The sequence below is a fragment of the Mustela nigripes genome, chromosome 13 (genome assembly GCF_022355385.1).
Source record: "Mustela nigripes isolate SB6536 chromosome 13, MUSNIG.SB6536, whole genome shotgun sequence".
Lineage (NCBI taxonomy): Eukaryota > Metazoa > Chordata > Mammalia > Carnivora > Mustelidae > Mustela > Mustela nigripes.
The window spans coordinates 62,242,872-62,262,993 of NC_081569.1; the positions used below are offsets into that span (position 1 = coordinate 62,242,872).

At 44.6% G+C, this 20,122-nt stretch overlaps 1 protein-coding gene across 19 annotated transcripts in view; it reads right to left on the reverse strand.

The window, feature by feature from the left end:
* Nucleotides 1-18,380, reverse strand: part of PPIP5K1 (diphosphoinositol pentakisphosphate kinase 1) — a 47,706-nt gene extending 29,326 nt beyond the window's left edge. For 6 of the 19 annotated variants that reach the window (XM_059372693.1, XM_059372691.1, XM_059372688.1 and 3 more), the window contains exons 1-25: nucleotides 18,041-18,132; nucleotides 14,627-14,722; nucleotides 13,991-14,165; nucleotides 13,326-13,521; nucleotides 12,815-12,905; nucleotides 12,503-12,588; nucleotides 12,022-12,176; nucleotides 11,789-11,890; nucleotides 11,180-11,341; nucleotides 10,945-11,066; nucleotides 9,580-9,681; nucleotides 9,246-9,332; nucleotides 9,053-9,128; nucleotides 8,806-8,915; nucleotides 8,638-8,720; nucleotides 8,336-8,467; nucleotides 8,048-8,169; nucleotides 7,567-7,749; nucleotides 3,420-3,561; nucleotides 2,798-3,021; nucleotides 2,359-2,486; nucleotides 2,031-2,145; nucleotides 1,758-1,865; nucleotides 956-1,072; nucleotides 636-800 (exon numbers count right to left, since the gene is read on the reverse strand). In XM_059372693.1, the coding sequence (XP_059228676.1) occupies nucleotides 636-800; nucleotides 956-1,072; nucleotides 1,758-1,865; nucleotides 2,031-2,145; nucleotides 2,359-2,486; nucleotides 2,798-3,021; nucleotides 3,420-3,561; nucleotides 7,567-7,749; nucleotides 8,048-8,169; nucleotides 8,336-8,467; nucleotides 8,638-8,720; nucleotides 8,806-8,915; nucleotides 9,053-9,128; nucleotides 9,246-9,332; nucleotides 9,580-9,681; nucleotides 10,945-11,066; nucleotides 11,180-11,341; nucleotides 11,789-11,890; nucleotides 12,022-12,176; nucleotides 12,503-12,588; nucleotides 12,815-12,905; nucleotides 13,326-13,521; nucleotides 13,991-14,137 (2,955 nt within the window). In that variant the 5' untranslated portion in view covers nucleotides 14,138-14,165; nucleotides 14,627-14,722; nucleotides 18,041-18,132. The other 13 variants (XM_059372690.1, XM_059372681.1, XM_059372682.1 and 10 more) reach the window with 8 other exon arrangements.
* Between the last annotated feature and the right edge of the window lie 1,742 nt (nucleotides 18,381-20,122).

A 20,122-nucleotide genomic window follows, 5' to 3' on the forward strand; every position in this document is an offset into this window, starting at 1 on the left:
GAACAGAGGGAAGACAAAGAACCCTTCAGACTTGCTTCCCTTTCTGGGATGAGTACAGATAACCCTAAAAGGATGATATTAAAGTGTCATGTAATTGCTCCTATCTGAGCTATAATTTTACTCAAGGCAACAAAGAGATGGAGACAGCCTGGTCTTTAATAGCTACTGATTTATTATTATAGTTACTGTTTACTAAGCATCTATATGATAGATATTGCTTGTGTTTCATAGATGAAAAACTGAAGCTTGGAGAAGTTACCTGTCCAAGGTCACACAGCTTATAAGTATCAGACTGGGAGTTCAGCCCAGAGTTCATGCTGTTTCTACTATATTTCCTTTTAAAGAACAGCATTTTCACATTCATCCAGATGCCTCCTCCTCAATCTCATCTTTTAAAATCCTAATCTCAAGTACCACTCACTAGCATCTCTTTAATCTCAGAAGTAGCAGCCAGTTTAAGGAGCTTTACTTACTGGGAGACCAGCTGTGAAAGAGAAATGAAGTAAAACATGTCTACCAGGGACAGGAGGACTCTGCTTAAGGTCCCAAGAATCCCCCAAGGGCATTCAGAGGATTCATGGATATTGCCCTATGAGCAATTCCACCACTTCTTTCTCTCAAGCCCCTCCCATTACCTCCATGGAGCCGGCTTTTCGGTTACGAATGAGGGGTGATCTCCTTGGAAGCCCAGGGCCCTCAGGGGGCTGGGGTGAAGTCTGCAATGCCCGGTCTGGTTCATCTGACGCCTTCCCTGGGCACAGGTTCTCCATGCTGCCTTGGTCTGTTTTCATCTCTTCATTCTACCCAAAATCAGGAACAGATCAGGAAGGTGTTTATGGCCTCTAGCCTCCTAATCCCAGACCCCCCGATCCTTTTACTTCCTTACACTGTTTCCAAGTTTCCCATCACTTGGTTCCTAAGTCCTTTAATTTGAAATCCCAGCACTTGGACCCACCTCAGAAGAAGCTGGACGGAATCCACAGCCAGTTGGGGCACTGCCTTCTTCCTCAACACCTTTTACTCCAGGGCTGAAGTGTAGCTCCACATGGAACCGCTCCTCTGATAAGGGATCCTATGGGGCATCAACAGATGAAGGGGCAGTGGGAAAAGTTGGATATGGTGGTGGAAGACCAAGCAGGGACAACAGAAAGGAACTCAGAGGATATATCCTCCCAGGGCTGATGTTTCAATGTCTTACTCCATTCTGGGGCTGATCTATTATATCTTCCCCTTAATTATAGTCTAGTGTTAAAGGATCCTCATTCCCTCACCTCCACCATTTGAGATCCACCACTCCAGAAGACTTTCTAAACCCCAGTTCCACAACTCTTTCCATCCATCTCCCACAGTCATTCAGCTTTGCTACAGTACACACAATAGCCCACTTAATACATACATACAACATACACATCCATACAACACCACACTTATCTTTGTGGAGCCAGATTAAAAAAGGTGTTAATGTTTGAGAGAAAAAGACTCATTATAACATCAACCCAAATTCTATACCCTCCCTAATGCAGAGTTATGCTCTATGTTATCTCTCTGGCTCATGGATATTGATGGATATTAACTCAACATCCCCAAATACTTTTTGTTCCAGTAGGAATCTCCAGGTTCCTCTCTGTGACATGCTGTGCTTCCGTATCAAACATCGCTGAATTCTACAAGTTATAAGGATTTGAAAGTTTCTTTCTAAAATGGGAAGGAGGAGAAAGAGGGGGTACCCTCCTCACCCCACCCTGTTAGCTCCTCACCTGTGTGTTGTCCTCATAAAGCATAATGACAATCTGGGTCATATAGTTGAGCTCTGAGATGGCACTGAGATAAGCCAAAGCTCTCTGCCATTGTGCATCCTGGGTCTCCTACAGAACACAAGAAGAGGAAAACTAATGCCCAAGGACAAGGGAGTTAAGGAAGGGGCGGGGAGACAAAGAGAATACAGAAAGCTTGCAGTAAAAGAGAAACATGAGGAGAGTAAAAAAATGCTGGAAAAAGCGTTCATAGATTGGAGGAGAAAAGATCCTTACATCAAGAAGACCCCCATAACGGAAGACACTGAGTAGGGAGTGGACATGGCTTTCACTGGTGAAATAGAGACGTGTTCGAACATGGCGGCCTGGGGAGAGCACCCCTCGGGAGTACCTGAGATAAGAGCTAAGTCATTCACACCATCACATAATCCTCTTCCCACCCTTCCACAAACTCCTTCCTCCCATCTCAAATACTTCTCTCCTTTCCGCCCCAGGATCTCTTCTATTCTTGGTTCCTTCCCCAAGCTGTCCCAACCTATATTCCCCCAAGGGCTCCCTGACACACCCCTCCCTCCATCCAGCACCCCTCCCAGCCCTCCCTCACAGGGGATGCAGCTTGTTGACAGACTCATCCTCGTGGGTTCTCTGCAGGTCAAGTAGTATCTTCCGCAACAGTGGAAGACAGAAGCCCACAGCAATTTCCAGTTTCTCCTCCCGACTGATCCCGTATTCCTAAGGGCCACAGGCCAGGAATAAGTACCTCAGTGAATCTTGTGTCTCTCTTGCCTCATATTCCTAGGCCCAAGATGATGTTTTTCTTCACCTCAGGTCTAGGGTTTCTTTCAAATCCACCACATTCCCCCTCTTCCAAGTTTCTCAGCTAGCCTCTTGGACTTACTCAGAGCCAGAGAGAGACTGAGAATTACAGCAACTCAACTTATTCTTTCTTTAAGTTTCTTTCCCCTGGGCCGCGCACCATCCCTCCTTTCTGCTTTTCTCCCCTTCCTTTCCCAGTGCCCGTACCCCTAGGCTAGGACACACACCTGGGGAATGACCACATCAGCCAATGCCTTAGAGAGACGGAGCAACTCTGCTGTGCCTTGTAGTCCCAGACTCCCATTGTGCTGCACATCATACTTCACACAGTCATAGATGTCAGGGATCTTACTGATATCATAGCGCCCACTCTTCTGTCGGAAGTCACGCTCCAGTTTGCTCCAACGCTGTAGCATAAGCTCTAGTGTCTCACTGTGGTAGAGTTGCAGGTCTGGAAGGAAGATGGACAGTCAGAATGAACTAAAGATTTTATTTCTTAACAAACGACCCTGGGAGCCTGGGTGGCTCAATCAGTTGAGCATCTGCCTTTGGCTCAGATCATGATCCCAGGGTTCTGGAACTGAGCCCCACATCAGGCTCCCCACTCAGTGGGGAGTCTGCTTCTCCCTCTCCCTCTGCCCTTCCTCCCTGCTTGTGCCCTCTATATCTCTCTGTGTCCCAAATAAATAAAATCTTAAAAAAAAAAAAAAAAAGACCCTAAAAAATCTGCAGTCAAATCAGAGGGATGAGACTGCCTTGTCTCAGACATTTAGGAGAGGACACAGGAGTGCCTGAGGAACCCATCCATACCTGAAACCTTGAAGGGAAGATAGTACTATTAATACCCACCTACAGATTTGGGGTCCTGCATCCGTTCCCGGATCTGGTGAGTGAGGTTTTCAATCAGGGCAAATACCTGATCACAGACCTTCACAGGATTCTGGATGACAGCCATGGAGTTGAGGAGGGAAGTGCTTCCAGTAGGAGCCAGCTACGGGCACAGGGAGATGAAAAGCAAGATAGGCTCTGTATAAACTGGTAATAAATTGACCAGAATCCTGTGAGGTTATTACAGAAACTACCCACAAGTAAGATCCATTTTGTAGGTTCACTCTAATGAAGATTCCTAGGCTACAGGGCATACTATCAGTTCTAGGATGAGGGGACTGGTGGGGCTTGATCCCAGGACCCTGCGATCATGACCCGAGCTGAAGGCAGAGGCTTTAATCCACTGAGCTACCCAGGAGCCCCATATATATAAATAATTTAAAATATATACATGGAAAATACTTGGGAGGGCCACCTGGGCGGCTCAGTCAGTTAAGTGTCCAACTCTGGAATTCAGCTCAGGTTATGATCTCAGGTTCTTGAGACTGAGCTCCACGTGAGGCCCTGCATGGAGCATGGAGTCTGGTTGAGATTCTTCCTCTGCTTTCCCTTGGCCCCTCTCCTGAACCCTGCTTGTATGCACTCTCTTTCTCTCAAGAAGAAAGAAAGAAAGAAAGAAAGGAAGGAAGGAAGGAAGGAATTAAGAATGGAAGGAAAGGGGCGCCTGGGTGGTTCAGTGGGCTGAGCCTCTGCCTTTGGCTAGGGTCATGGTCTCAGGGTCCTGGGATCAAGTCCCGCATTGGGCTCTCTGCTTGGCGGGGAGCCTGCTTCCTCCTCTCTCTCTGCCTGCCTCTCTGCCTACTTGTGATCTCTGTCTGTCAAATAAATAAATAAAATCTTTTAAAAAAAAGAATGGAAGGAAAGAAGGAAGGAAGGAAGGGAAGTGCTGGGGAATAAAGATTAAACCAAAACCCTTTAAAATCCCCACAGAATGGGGACGCCTGGGTGGCCCAGTTGGTTAAGCGGCTGCCTTCGGCTCAGGTCATGATTCCAGCGTCCTGGGATCGAGTCCCACATCGGGCTCCTTGCTCAGCAGGGAGCCTGCTTCTCCCTCTGCCTCTGCCTGCCATTCTGTCTGCCTGTACTCACTCTCTCCCCCTCTCTCTCTGATAAATTAAAAAAAAAAAAAAAAATCCCCACAGAATGTTTCATTAATGGGTAACAGAGATAATAAAATCTTATTCCTCTTAACGAAATGCTAGCCTGACCTAGAGCAAAGGCCCTGCTTCAGAGTGAGGCTCCAGCTCAAGCTTTCAGGACAGTAATAGTCCATGAAGAATGGGGAAGGGACAAGAGGCTTGTGGGTAGAATGCACATATTCAACCCAGGTCCTTTTTGCTAACAAAAAGAAGCAAGGGAGATTTAGCTTTTTGAGTTTGACATTGAGCAATGGATTGGAACATAAGAGAGCAAGGTCCTGCCCTTATCAAGTCTTGCTCAGAGAAAAACACAAAAGATGACATTCTCCAGGCAATGTGCACAGCTATTAGCTCACTGAAGAACCTATCAGAAATGGTTACGTAATACTCTGAATATACTTAATGTCACTGAACTGTATGCTTAAAAATTATTCCTCTGGCTCAAAGAGCATGCAACTCCTGATCTCAAGGTTGTGATTTCAAGCCTCATGTTAAGTGTAAAGAGTACTTTAAAAAAAAAAATTAAAAAAGAATCGTTTAAAAAAATGATTCAAGTGGTACTACAATTTTAAAAAGGTATTTTCTTGGGATGCCTGGGTGGCTCAGTGGGTTAAAACCTCTGCCTTCGGCTCAGGTCATGATACCAGGGTCCTGGGATCGAGCCCCACATCAGGGTCTCTGCTCAGCGGGGAGTCTGTTTCCTGCTCTCTCTCTGCCTATTTGTGATCTGTCTGTCAAATAAATATATAAAATCTTAAAAAAAAAAAAAAAAAGGTATTTTCTTTAAAAAAAGAACTCATGAGAAATAAGATACCAGTAGTAGGATGGCATAAAATCACTGTCTGGCATGTGATCTCTAGTCAATCATGGCTGGATAGATAGAAAAAAGATGACACTGGGTAATGGCACCCACTGTGATTAATACTGTGAGGCAATGTACTATAATGGCTAACAGCCTGGGCTCTCAGGTTAGACTTCTTGGGTTCATACTAGCTGAGTGACCTTGGAAAGGTTCCTTCAATTCTTCTGAGCCTAGGTTTTCTCATCTGCAAAATGGGAGAAAAGTAGTACAAGTCCACAGTTCTTATGGTGGATTAAATACAGTCATTAATTCTTTGTCACCTTCCCTTGCCTAGAATCTGCACAGGCCCTGTGACTGCTTGCAACCAATAAACAACAACAACAACAGAACCACAAAGTTACATTATATTAATTAATTCTGGGCCTACACTTTTTTAAAAGAGTTTGGAAGGGGCACCTAGCTGGCTCAGTTGGTGGAGCATACAGCTCTTTGATTTCGAGGCTGTGAGTTCAAGCCCATTTGGTGTAGAGGTTACTTAAAAATAAAGTATTTTTTGAAATTTATTTGAGAGAGAGAGCGAGCATGAGCAGGAGGGGCATGTGGAGAGGGAGAGAAAATCTCAAGCAGACTCCCTAGTGAGGGTGGCCTGATGTGGGGCTCAATCTCACAAACATGAGATCACAACCTTAAAAATAGGGGCACCGGGATGCCTGGGTGGCTCGGTTTTAAGCCTCTGCCTTCAGCTAAGATCATGATCTCAGGGTCCTGGGATCAAGCCCTGCATTGCGCTCTCTGCTCACCAGGGAGCCTGCTTCCTTCCCCCTTTGCCTGCTTCTCTGTCTACTTGTGATCTCTATCTGTCAAATAAATAAATAAAATCTTTAAAAAAAAAAAAATAGGGGCGCCTGGGTGGCAGAGTCAGTTAAGCATCTGACTCTTGGTTCTGGCTGGGTCATGATCTCAGGGTTGTGAGCTTGAGCCCCACATTCAGCACAGAATCTGCTTAAAAATCTCTTTCTCCCTCTCCCTCTGCCCCTCCCTCCAAGTATGTGCATGTGTGCTTTCTCTCTCAAATAAATAAATACAATTTTAAAAATAATATTAAAAAAATAAAATCCTTAAAAAAAAAAAAACCAGCTCGGAAGCTTCTGCTTCTGTGGTGTCTGTCCTACACCACCATTTAAGAAGTCTGGCTATGGGATGCCTGGGTTTTTCAGTCGGTTAAGCCTCTGCCTTTGGCTCAGGGCATGATTCTAGGGTCCTAGGATTGAGTCCCACATCAGGCTCCTTGTGCAGTGAGGAGCCTACTTCTTCCTCTGCCTGTTGCTCCCCCTGCTTGTACTGTCTCTCTGACAAATTAATAAAATCTTTTTTTTTTTAAGATTTTTTCTTTGACAGAGAGAGACAGTGAGAGAGGGAACACAAGCAGAGGGAGTGGGAGAGGGAGAAGAGGCTTCCTGCTGAGCAGGGAGCCCAGCGCAGGGGCTTGATCCCCTATAGGGACTATAGGGAGAGCAAGCAGGAGGAGAAGACTATAGGGAGAACAAGAAGGAGATAGTCCAGCCATCTTAGCAATCCAGTCGAGCCTTCAGATGGTTTCAGCCCCAAAACCTGGCCAGAAGCAGGGCAATTAAAATTGTCCCTTAAGGGGACACCCCAGTCAAGACCAGCTGAGCCTAGGATTATGAGTAAGATAATAGAATGGATATTATTTTAAGTCAGTGAGTTGGATAGTCTTTTATGCATCAATAAACAACTGAAACATTATTTCATTCAGAAACTTTGTGACCTGCTGAGTTTCAGAACTGAGAATTTTCAAACTTCAGGAAATTAATACAGTACATATGCCACATATTATATAATACCTCCAACAGGCCTTAGGGCATAACTAAACACATTTATATTTCTGCAGCACAATATATGACTATTTACACTAAACAAAATAAACAGGAATTAGAAATAGTCTTATCATGTCAGGTTTTGGTGCCCAATCTTTTGTTTCTGAAATTGTAGATAAGAGATTATAGACCTATACTTACCTCAAAGGGTAAGGATTAAAGGAGATATTGTACAGAAAGCAGTGCCTACCATTATCGATCACTACTACTTAGAATTCTAGGAATTTGGGATGGGGGTAGGTTGGGCACAAAAATAGGGAGAGCCTGACCTGATCGTAGTCCTCAGGACCAAAAGGTGCATCCTGCTGCAAAATATGGTGCAGTCGAGCCTTCACCCGATGCTGGCAGCTGCTCAAGGAATCACCATCGCTGTCTAGGAGCCCATTCATGTTGGCACTCTTCACCATTTGTACCAAAATGGGTGTTAGCTCTCCTTCTAGAGCCAGAAGGCCCTGGAGAGGAAGCATGACATCTATTAGTTTTCCTTCCAGTCTACTTCCTCTAGGCCTAGAAGGCCTAGATCCCAGAGATCAAATGGGAGCTGGCTTGGAGAGGAGGGTTATAGGTCAAGGGCCTATCCCCACTAATTATTCTCAGCTTATTCTCAGTAGTACAAAATGTGTTAGACACAAGCAGAAACTTCTCTGAGACAGCACATAAACATCCTAACATTTTCCAACTACATCTCCAAACTCTTGGTTCCTCTACCTAATGGAAGCTGGGACTGTGGGAGAACTGTTAAGTGTTCACCTTGGCAAAGGCAGCAGCAGTCATCTGGACACGGCCTTCATCAGAGGCATAGATCTTGAGATCGTGGCGGAAAGTGCTATGGAGACGAAGTAGCCCACAACCGGGGAAGCCAGCATAATCACCTGAGGGTAAAGGGGAGGAACAGCAATGGACTGCTATAAATACCCACATGGAAGAAAGAATGCTCTTTCCCCCATTAACTTCCCCATTGCCTCTAAATGTTCATTCCATCAACTTATTCTCTAACCATCTTACCCAGGCCCTGCTATTTACCTCCAAAATACTCACCCTGTCCTCCAGGGTACATGCAGCGAAAAGCTCGCCCCAGCTCCTCAGCCTGAACACGGCCATCAGGAGTCAGTTCTCCCCCCCACTTCAGTACCAGCAGTAGAGATGGGGCCAGGGCCTCCTGCTGTGGGTCTGCAGGAATAAGGGGCAAAGAATAGGTCTCATCTAAAGAAAATAGTGGAGATATCTAAATGTCAGGACTTCTGAGGAGCCCAGAAAGGTGATTTGAGGTAGAAGTCATCTAAAGGTTTAAGAATAAGAGGAGACTTGAATGGTAATGGGAAGGGGGTATTATATCTTACCTTGCCCCTCATTAGTAGCTTTTACTCCATGAGGATAGTAGGTCAACTGCACCTTCCGGTTGATCCCAGAGAAATGACCATACCTGTAAGATAAACTCACAGTTTACTCTGTACCCCAGTATCCAGTTCTCACTGTCATTGGCTCCCCTTTCCTATTCCCTTTCTCACATCTCCAGCACAGACTTCAGCTGCTCTAGTTTCCCAGTCTTCTCCTCGATCTCACCACCTGGTTCTTTCTCCAATTCAGCCAGTAACAGCCTTGTGATATCCAGCACCTCCTAGAGGAAATGACAGGACATCCATGCTGGAGCCCAAATCCTGGCAAGTTACTCTTCCATCCTGGCCTCTCATTGAGGCACCCAATCCTATTTTCTCGATCTTTTCTGCTCCTTCTCATCTAGAGTCACCACATTACCTGTAGCTGCTCAGGCCGCTTCAGCTTTAATTTACCCGTCTTGTAGCCACCATGTTTTTCAAACAGACTGAAAAATCTGAAGAAATAAGGAAAAGCTTCAGTATGGAGTGAGACAGTTAAAACCTTGGGGAGCTGCCCCATCCCCATCTCCTTCACAAGAATGTATCTGTCTAAATTAGGACATTCTTCCTACCTTGGATGTGTCACCTCCATCTTCATTTTCTGTTTGGGGGTACGATCCCCATGACGGATAATTGCAATGACACAACGAAGTTCCATCCTAAGATAGGGAATGTTGTTAGAGCCTCTCCTCTAACCCACCTCATGCCAACTCCCATCATTTCATCTTATTCAACATGTCAAAGAACAGAGGAAAAACTATCTGAGATTAGGCATATAGGCAAAGTCAAGGAAAATGCCTGGAAGATATCCAGGCTCCACTAGTCAGATGGTAATGTCAGAAAGTAACCACTGGTCTGACTCAGGTGCCTTAAGTAGGTTACTCCAGATTTTATACTTTTGCTCACATAGTGCCAGATGTGGTAGGGACAATGGGAATGTCCTCAGCCTCTGTGGGGATGGACCATGGGATCTGGAACTGTGGAGCAAGCTCCCTCATGATGGTGTTCCTAGGAGAAACATGAAGAATTGCATGAATGAACTGGCACCACACATGTGAATAAAGCTCACAAAATTAGCAAGTTATAGAAGAATACGTTATATAAAGTCTAAAAACATGCCCCCCAAACTCCCCAAAGATGTAGTAAAGTATTAACAAATGCATGGGAATGATAGGGACAGTTTCTTTGGTTAAGTTTCTGACACTTTTGGCTCAGGTCATGATCTCATGGGTCTTGAGACTGAGCCTCACATTAGGCTCTGTGCTTACTGGGGAGTCTGCTTGAGATTCTCTCCCTCTGTCCCTTCCCCCACTTTCTCTCTCCCACACTCTCGCTTTCTCTAAATTAAATAAATCTTTAAAAAAAAAATTGCATGGGAATGACAAACACCAAATTAAGGATTGTGGTTATATCTGGGTGGGAAGGAAAGGGATGTAACTAGCAAGGGGACGGTAGGGGCCTCAACTATATTCTTTTTTTTTTTAAGATCTATTTATTTAGGGGTGCCTGGGTGGCTCAGTTGTTAGATGGCTGCCTTTGGCACAGGTCGTGATCCTGGTGTCCTGGGATCGAGCCCCACATTGGGCTCCCTGCTTGGCAGGAAGCCTGCTTCTCCCTTCTCCCACCATCCCCCTGCTTGTGTTCCCTCTCTCACTGTGTCTCTCTCTATCAAACAAAATAAAATAAAATCTCATTAAAAAAAAAAGGTCTATTTATTTATTTTAGAGACAAAGAATGTAACGGGGGAGGGGCACAGAGAGAGGGAGAATCCTTAAGCAGACTCTCCACAGAGCGTGGAGCCCAAAACAGGGCTCGATCCCCAGGACCCTGAGATCATGACCTGAGCAGAAATCAAGAGTCAGCCACTCAACCAACTGAGCCACCCAGGTACCCCAATTCTTAATATTCTATTTCTAAAGCTTGACAGTGAACACATGAATACTCACCATATTCATCATTCTTTCCACATTTTTAAATAACTTGTGGTAAATTTTAAAAAAAAGTTTCAAAACAGTATTACAGTATGATCACATTTAGTATAATAAATATAGTTGCTTATATATGGGAGAAGAAGACACACTGGTATGTATAAAATTGTTAACAGTTTTAACTGGGGAGTGCAACGTTAGGAAGGCAAGAAGGTAAGGAGCCCTTTTCCTGTTTTCCTTTCTCACTCGTAAGTCCTTTTTACAATATTTAAAATAAAACAAAAGCTTTCTAACTCTCTTCTCTAAGCCCATTCTGCCCGGTCCAGACCACTGTGCCCCTTACCCAAGAATCTTGGCACAGTCATCATAGTATTTCATTGAATTCTTGACAAAACTGAAGCCATTGACATCACACACAAAGGAGTGACCATTGGCACGAAGAAGGTCAAAACCACAAACTGTTTGCTGCAGTGGAAAGAGGCAAGATGAAAACAAGAGAGCCACTCTTTCTTCCCAGACCCCTGCTCCTGTCTCGTGCCCTCATTCCACAGCACCACCCACCATGGGCCTTCCTCCACCTTAAAAGCTACGCAGACTTTCCTGGCCACCAGCTTTTCCATGGCAGTCAACATGACTGGATATCGAATCTCTTTCCCTTCACTGTCTCGCTCGACCTTCCCATCCAGAGCTGGAGATTTTCTGGCTTCAGCATGGGCATAATCAGGCCCCACTGTATATACCTGCAGGTACATAGCATCACTGAGTATGCCCACTGCTCATCCTGCATATGAGAAGATAATATGAGCACTAGGTCTGAAAACTAGTTTTAAGAGTAAAAACAAAAATAAAAAACCCTGAGTACAAAGAACAAGGAGACCAACATTTTTCTCACTGAGTCCCACCAAAATATCTTTATGAAAGTTTCTCTTTGGGCCTCCAGATCTATTATCTAGTCCTCGTTAAGAAATAACTTACCAACATTATACCATTTTCCATACTACCCTTGCCCTTGTTCTGATAGTAACATGTAAAGGTCCACTTCTGTCACTATCTTCACCCGAATACAAAAGCAAATCACATTCACGCTTTATTTTCTATGACTCTCTCCATACACCTCTACTTGCTTCCCAAGCACCCCATCCCACCCAGACATTTATGACTTCTTAAATCCCTATATCCACCATAACCTTGACATCTGTGCCATCTGTTGGCATAAACTCCTCATAGATGTATGATCCTGTCTTTCGGACACTGCTCTCAGGAGAGTAAACGCTGCTTCGGCTGCCAATCTTCAGGAAGAAAAGGAAGAAAAAAGTGTTGCCTCCACATTGTCCTCACATCCTCCAGCTTCCCTCCCCACAACCACATTCTTGTCCTTCTACCTATCTGACTTCCCCAAATGCTCAAATGTCTCCCATACCTTACGGAAGAGGCGCTGACTTCCTCCTCCAGCTGAACTGGGATAGTAGATGTAAACATTATGGTCCTCTGCACTCACTGGCTTCTCCACAAATGGCTTAGGGAAGACAGCTCCATTTACCTCTACCTGGTCTTCACCTTCTATCAGGTTGCATTCTGAAAGGTATGTGGTCATTTCCAGGGTTGAGAATTGTAGAATACCTCCAACTCCCATTTCTCTGAGTTTTAATCTCCATAATCCCCCAATTTCTATGACCATGTTAGTAATGGGTACAGCAATATTTATGTGGCATATAAATATAGTAGTACCTACATAAGAAGTCCAAGGCTCTGTTAAAAGACCCATAGCTCTAACTCTCACATAACCCAATAACCAAAGGCTCACTGAGATAAGTAGTATATGGAGATGTCTAGAGGATGGACAACTGGGTTAAGTCATAGAATGCAAGGCAGGGCAGGACTGGACAAAGCCAAGTACTCACCCTCAGGCCGGGCAGGGTCCCGGTTGAGCACAGCATACCGAGGCAGATCAATGCCTTCCTCCTGCAGGATCCGGTAAACCTCCCTCCTGTTGCCCCCAAATAAATTAGCTGGGAGAGGTGGGCAATGGTGACCAAGGGAAGAGGCTAAGGATTTCATTTGCTGAGGAACTGGTAGATATCAGGGTAGAGAACTCAAGAGGGCATGATACAAAAATTAGGCATGTTTGTTTGACTTTGCTCCTCCCAGAGAGGGCTCTATAAACGGATATGATCTCAGGGCCAACCATCCCACCAATCAACAGAAAGCTATACCTATCCTGGATGTAATACTGCATAGCCAGGTCATTGATAAGAAAGGGGTTTCGAAGCTTGGAGTAAGCAACAGCTTTGTCCAGAGGAAATCCTGGGATAGACAAAAGAAATAGATCAAAGAAAAAATGTGAAAGAGAGAGAGAAAAGATCAAGAGAAATAGATGTATTAAAGTTCCCACTAAACTCCTCCACCCATCCAACCAACTACTTGTCCTTCTGCCCAACTTCCCAAGTCTAGAATATCAATCAGGAAAAAGTGAAAAAGATATTATTTTTAGAGTCCTTCCAGAGACACAGTGCAGTCAGAGATGTTCAGAGACTTAGATTCTGAGCTTCACATGAGACCTTTAAACCACCTCCAGCAACTCTTCCATGATATTGGGAAAGCAAACCTCTCCGCACTGTTCTCCAGTAGGTCAGGAAGAGCTGATGACCTCTGTACTATTTGACAGTAATTTCCCAGTCCACCATTCCCAACTCTATTCCCTCCTATTTTCCTCCAGACTCCAACCTTTGGAGTGGAAAGAGATGAGGCAGTGGCAAGATGGCCAGTTTTCCACAGGTTCATTGAGGATCACATCTTCTCCCAGTATGATAACAGTTAGGTAGTCAAACCTGCAGAGTCGTTCTAGGATTTGGGTCATTGGCTTGGACTTGGATTTCTTGGTCATGGCGCAGATGCCAACAATGATCTGAGGTTCAGGAGGCTATAGAGAAGAAGTATTGTCAGGAACTTAAGAACTTTCCACTGAGACCATCTTTATTAAGAAACCCCATCTCATCTCCTCTGGGCACAGAGTTCCTTGTCAGGACTTTGTAGTAACATTAACTATGGAGTAAATTTTGTCTCCTAACTCAGTCTAGAATGGAGTGCATGTAGGGATTCCTACTGCCTAAAGAATAGGAGTCTTTCCATGGCAGGAAATATGTGGTCAGGCAAAAGGGCCAGAGAACCAATAACAATGATACAACAGGATGAGAGCATAATGGCAGGGGATTGAAAGAGAGGTAATCTAACCAATTTCTACTGCCTCTCCACTTAATCGGGATAAGGTCTGTTTATAACAGGAAACCTATGCATCTCAAGAGAGCAGAGAAGTGTCTCCAACCAATGGAATCTCAACTCTCTATGAAAAGGGTCCCAACACCAAGTTATATCATTTTCCTTAGTCTTACCACTTCATCCTCCTCATCCTCAAGGAGCTCGCTGTCACTCTCTTCTGTCCTCATGCCTATTCCACGGGTGCCCAGGCCCTCATCTCCAGCTCCCAAGAAGAAGTGGGCTGTGGCACTCTCGCCCTCACTGGCCGGCAGTGACCACATCCCCGCCGGAGCACCCACTCATCCCGCTCTGCAATGGAGGGTATCCCATTAGCTCAGAATCCAAACACTATTATAGTGGTGGGAATGGGGCATGTGGAGTGATAAAGAGGGAACCACAAGGAGACTAGGGGAAACGAAACAAAACTATGATAGGAAGGAGAAACAGGGGGTTGCTTAGGTGGCTCAGTGGGTTAAGCCTCTGCCTTTGGCTCAGGTCATGATCTCAGGGTCCTGGGATTGAGCCCCACATTGAGCTCTCTGTTCAGCAAGGAGTCTGCTTCCCCCCGCCCCTCTCTATTTGTGATCTCTCTCTCTGTCAAATAAATTTTAAAAATAAAAAAAAAAAGGAAGGAGCAACAGGAAAGGAGGCACATGAGTTATGACTTGACAGACTATGACTTTACATGACTAAAGATGCCTAAGAGAAAAGGAAGGTTTTCCTTTTCCCAACCATGAGACTGGTGAGAGAATAAGCAGGTTAACCCTTACAGTGCTGGCATGTCCCCGATTCTGCCAGCAGGAAACACCATTAACTCCAGCAGCAAGTGGAAAAGGCAGTTCCTCATGGAAGGCTACTGTTGATTCCTACCAGAAGAAAAGATTAGAGTGACATTTCACATTTTGGATTCATTCCAAAATGTCCCTATCCCTTTACCATCTCCCCACAGTAGTGTTGAACTCAGAAATTTAATTAAAGGGCAGAGGGAATGTGAGCGCTCTACTGCTTTTGACCTTAAGCCCCATCTTCATTCCTACCAAGGATTAACTCAAAAAAGATTTATTGAGGGAACCTTATGTCCTTAGCATTATATCAGAACATTAAAATCCTCTATAACCTCTGTCCCTCCCTCACGTGTTCTACTTTAAAAGACAAATGCCCAAGTCCAGAAAAATCTGCCAAGGAAAGAGGTCTAGTGCTGACTGGGAGGTTGAGGATACAGGTATCCATACAATAGCCTCTAACCCATTATTAGACCGAAACATCAGTTTTCTCTCTACCATGTCCTGGTACTACAGACCCAAATCTGTTCTAAGCCAAGTTCCTTACACCAGAAGCTCAAGTAGGATAAAATTTTGTCTAGAGCCATTATCAGTAGAGATTCTTATAACTTACACTTGAGTTAGAACAATCTGGTAGCTCCACTTCTCCATACATACACCTACCACAGTGGTTCTTAACTAATTGTGATTATGCTGGTCAGGGGACATTTGATTGGAAGCATTTTTGGTTGTCACAACTAGTGCTATTGACATCTAATGAGTAGAGGCCAAGGATGCTGCTTAACAGTTTAAAATGCATAGGATATTCCCTCACACCAAAGAATTATCCAGTCCAAAATGTTAGTAGTGTCGAGGCTGAGAATTTCTGCAGTAAAAAACTCTTCCACATAACAAGGCATGGGCAAAGATGTTCATAACCTTACTGCTGGTAACAGGAAGAACTGAAAATTCAGAGGTCACAAGTAGAATGGATAAATACAGTGTGGTAATACAAATGATAACAGCAATTTTTAAAACAGCAGTTTTTAAAAATGAATCAAAGCTGTAACAATATGGACAATTTCCAAATGCAAACTGCAGAAATACACATGCAGTACAATTCAGTTTGCATAAGTAAAAAATATTACATAAATTTAGGACTGTATGCATAATTAGTAAAAGCCTAAAAATATGGACTGGAAAAGAAAGACATTAAAGTCATGGTAATAGTTACCTCTGAGAGGGGAAAATGAAGTGAGAAGGATCTGAATGGAACTTTACAAATTTATCTGTAATGTTTACTTCAATTTTTTGAAATATGTCAAAAAAATCTAAGGCAAATACACAAAAGGTTAACATTTGTTAATACTAACTTGCAGGGATAAGTATATGCTGCTTTTTTCCAAAAATATAATTGAGTCACCCAGCAGCAATTTTTCACATTCTCTAAAAGTTCTCAGAAATACTAAACAATGACTCTAATGAAAGCCACAAACACCATAAGTAAATGGATTTCATCTTATGGACTTTTAAAATAGTCTTTAACAATTACTTTGTATTTTTATTTTAAATCCTTCCATTGCAATTAGAAAGTTAGAGCTAACCTTTACGCAGACCTTGACCTTTCTAGTCTTTACCATCTGCTTAACTCCACTACTCAACTACAACATGCTCCTTCGACTTAACATTTCCAGGACTTAACATTTCCAGGACTTGGGAGGCTGGGTGGCTGTCAGTGAAGCGTTTGCTTTCAGCTCAGGTCATGATCCCAGGATTCTGGGACCAAGCCCTATGTCATGATCCCAGGGTCTGGGACTGAGCCCCACATAGGGATCCCTGCTTTGTGGAGAATCATCTTCTCCCTCTCCCTCACCCAGCTTATGCTCTCTCACTCACTGTCTCAGGTAAACAAAATCTTAAAAGAAACACCACCACCGCCACATTTCCAGTTGTCTCTTGCAGGTCTTACACATACACTTCCCCCTCCTGATTAATACACTATTTCCTTGAACTCCTTTTTAGTGAACTGACCCAACTTCCATGCTCTGTGGCATTCCCAAGGTCCCTGTATAGTTTAAGTAAGCTGAATTTTTTTGCACCCTTTATCCTTTATCTGAAGCAGGGGTTTTCCCTCATGTCTAAGAGTCCTAATCCTTCACCCTTTTTTCCCATTAAGTCCTTCCTGGTTTTCTACTGAATGTATAGTCATTTTCCTGAAATTCTATTATAACTTTAAAATGGGGTTGGGCAGGGTGGAGTGTAATAGAATGGGAAAGAGTCTGTTCACAAGCATGGGGCTAAAGAGAAATGGAAAGGCCTAAATTTATAGTTAACAAAGCAAAGATAGAAGCCTGACAGAAATAGCTATGATATAAGCCAGGATTTATTTAGATGTACCTCTGAGAGGCTGGGATTTGATGTGGTATTCCAAGAGCTATTCCCGTTTTCTGGGCCCTTCTCCCCATCCCCCTCTCCTTCAATACTTTGTTGCGAAACAAAAGAAAACTTCAAGCTCTACAAAAGGGCTAAAGGGCAGTCTAACGCCCGCTTGAATAAATGCAAATGGACGGAAAAAAAGGGAGGGTCAGAGGTGGGGAGAAGGTAGGTAGGTAAGGAGAAAGGGTGAGGCGGATGGGTAATCTCAGAAACACGGATGTTAAATCAGATCTAAAAAGGCAGAAGAGAGGGTAAACTGTCTAACTTCTTTATCCCTTAGAATTCGGGGTTGTTTGCAGGAGTCCTCTAATTTCCTTAATCAACACGCACTTAATACAGGGCACCATTAGTGCTAAAGGGGGAAACATTAATACACAGTTCAGGCAGAATATTTCCAACAAGGTAAAACTCCTCAGGCCACCAACACGATCTTCTTCCCACCTAAATTCCCTATAGCTGCAATGCTTACTCCTTCATACATACCCATATTCTGACACTGATGTACTGTGCCGATGCCCTTGTTCTATCAACCCAACCATACTTCTTTCTTCCCCTAATTTGCTAAAAATGACTCTCCATTGACCCTCCCCAACCACTCACAACACTGCTGCCCCTCCCCCACCACTGACCAACTAATCCAATTAATAATCCAACTAATCCTCTCTCACTCCGTCATTCTCCAGCATTAAGCAGCCCTCGAAACCCGCAGAGTCGTCACTACACTTGGTAACATATCTATATCGAACGCTCAGTGATTCCCCACCAAGAATGCCTACGATCCGTTCCGTCCTCACACTAGCTTTCTCCAGGGTCCCCTCTTCTCTGCAACAACCCCTGCCTCTAGCGATCCTCTCCCGCGTCGACTCCATTCCACCCTTCCTCACGCAGACCTCCCCACCCTGACCCGCTCCACTGCTGCCTCCGCTCCTCACGCAGGACTCCCTCTTCCTCCCGCAAATCCTCAAACCCGGCTCTTCTCTCGCTGACCCCCTCGGGTGTCTCTCCTCACACAGGTCCCGGTCACGAATACCGCCCTCCGATGCGACTCCACCAGCCTTCGCCCGCCCCCGCCTTACTCTCCCTACGCTGACATTGAGGCCTCTCCGCCCGGCCTCTTTCCGAAGCTGCCCCCAGCGGGTACTAAACACTGCCCTCAGCACCAACCGAGCCCACTTTACCCAGCCCACCCCCTCAGATACCGCCCCCAGCCCCCAGCCACTCCCCCACCGCCCCCGGCCCTCGCTCACCCGCCTCCCTGCGCTCGCGCAGCCAAACCTGCCGTCAGCGACACCTGACAGCAGCCCAATCAAAGCGCGGCTTCCCTGCGGTGTCACCAATCAGCGGAGGGCGCGCACCGGCAACAGAGTCAGGCTGCGTTGGCCCGCACTTCTGCGTGGAGGAGGGTGGCCCCTAGCGGCAGTGGGGAGGGAATGCAACCTGATGCTCCCCTTCCTCCGATTTCTAACTGCGTTGGCACGGCACAGCCCGGATGCTTGGTTTTTGACAGAAACTTTACAGGGAGACCAAGAGCAGGAAAGAAGCAAGATGCAGAGGAAGAGGTACATTTTGTGCCACTGCACGTCCTTGAAAACAAAACCAGGTTTTCTGTTTGTTTGTTTAAACAAAAGGAGTATGACATACTTAGCCGATAAATGTTAACAGATATAGAGGAGTAGACTGGAGACAAAAAGAGACAAAGAGAAAAACAAATCAGAAAGTTAAGGAAAGGAACAAAGAGACTTATTATGGAGGAGACAAGAAAATGGATGGACAGAGAAGACTGGACAAGATAGTTCTGATCTCCACACTGGGCTCGTTCTTTACCCCTCCTCCAGCCTTGGAACCAGACAAACCTGGGTTTGAATCCTGGCCTTGCCTTTAATAGCTGTGCAGCTTTGGACAAGCCACGGAACTTCTAACAGCCTCCATTTCTTCATCTGAAAGAGAGTGGCTTAAAAACCTAATCAGGGGCGCCTAGGTGGCTCCATCAGTTAAGTGTCTTCTTTGGCTCAGGTCATGATCCCAGGACCCTAGGATGGAGCACAGCAGGCTCCCTGCTCCATGGGGAGCCTGCTTCTCTCTCTCCTTATGTCTGCCACTCCCACTGCTTGTGCTCACACTCTCTCTTGCTCTGTGAAATAAATAAAATCTTAAAAAAACAAACAAAAACAACTAATCATACAGTACTGATTATATGAAAGCATTTTGTATGTGTTTGCATTTTTATTCTTATCTTTTCGTCCTTACTTGGGCTTCCTTGGCCAAGACAATTCCAAGTTCCCTGTTTCTCTTCTGCAACCTCACCTACCACTTTTTCAGTCAGGTGCCTCATTATATTGACCCCCAAGGCATCCTGAATGAAAATGGGATGATTCTAAGGACCATCCCTAAGGGAAATAGAATCCTCCCGAGTTCTACTCAGGCTCGTGTTCTCTCCACCACTCCAACCCTTCAATCAAGTTATTAAACCATCTTCTAGGTAATTAACTTGTCTTTCTCACCCCACCCTGAAAAATGTAGGCTGAGTCCCTGGTTATCCATTGGAACAATCCAATTTAATGAAATAACACTTACAAGAGTTCTTTATAATTGTAAAGTGCCTTATAAATGTTAAGTAGTATTGGTATCATTATCATTAAAGAAATCAAATACATATATATCAATTACCTCCTGCATGCCATAGGATAATTTTTTAAAGTGAGCTTTAATGTGGCTGTTAGAGGCTCACAGGGAATAAGAAAAGTACACACATCATGTCTTTTCTCAGTGGAGCTAGTATTCAAATTTGAACGGCTAGTCTCCAAACTTGAGTGCTTTCTCTATTCTTCTGGGCAAGTCGTATTTTTCCTTCTGTAATTCTCTCTTCTTGTTTCCTACCTCTTTAATCATAGTAACCACCCTCTCAATCAAATAACAACCCTACTACTCTGGAAAATTATGTCCCTTCTTTATCTGGGTAAATATACACCATTCCAAGTAATTATATTTGCTTGCTCATGACTACTCCTTAACCTAGACAATGAGCCCACAGGTAACATTTTCCATCTCTCCAAAAGAGACTCTTAACTG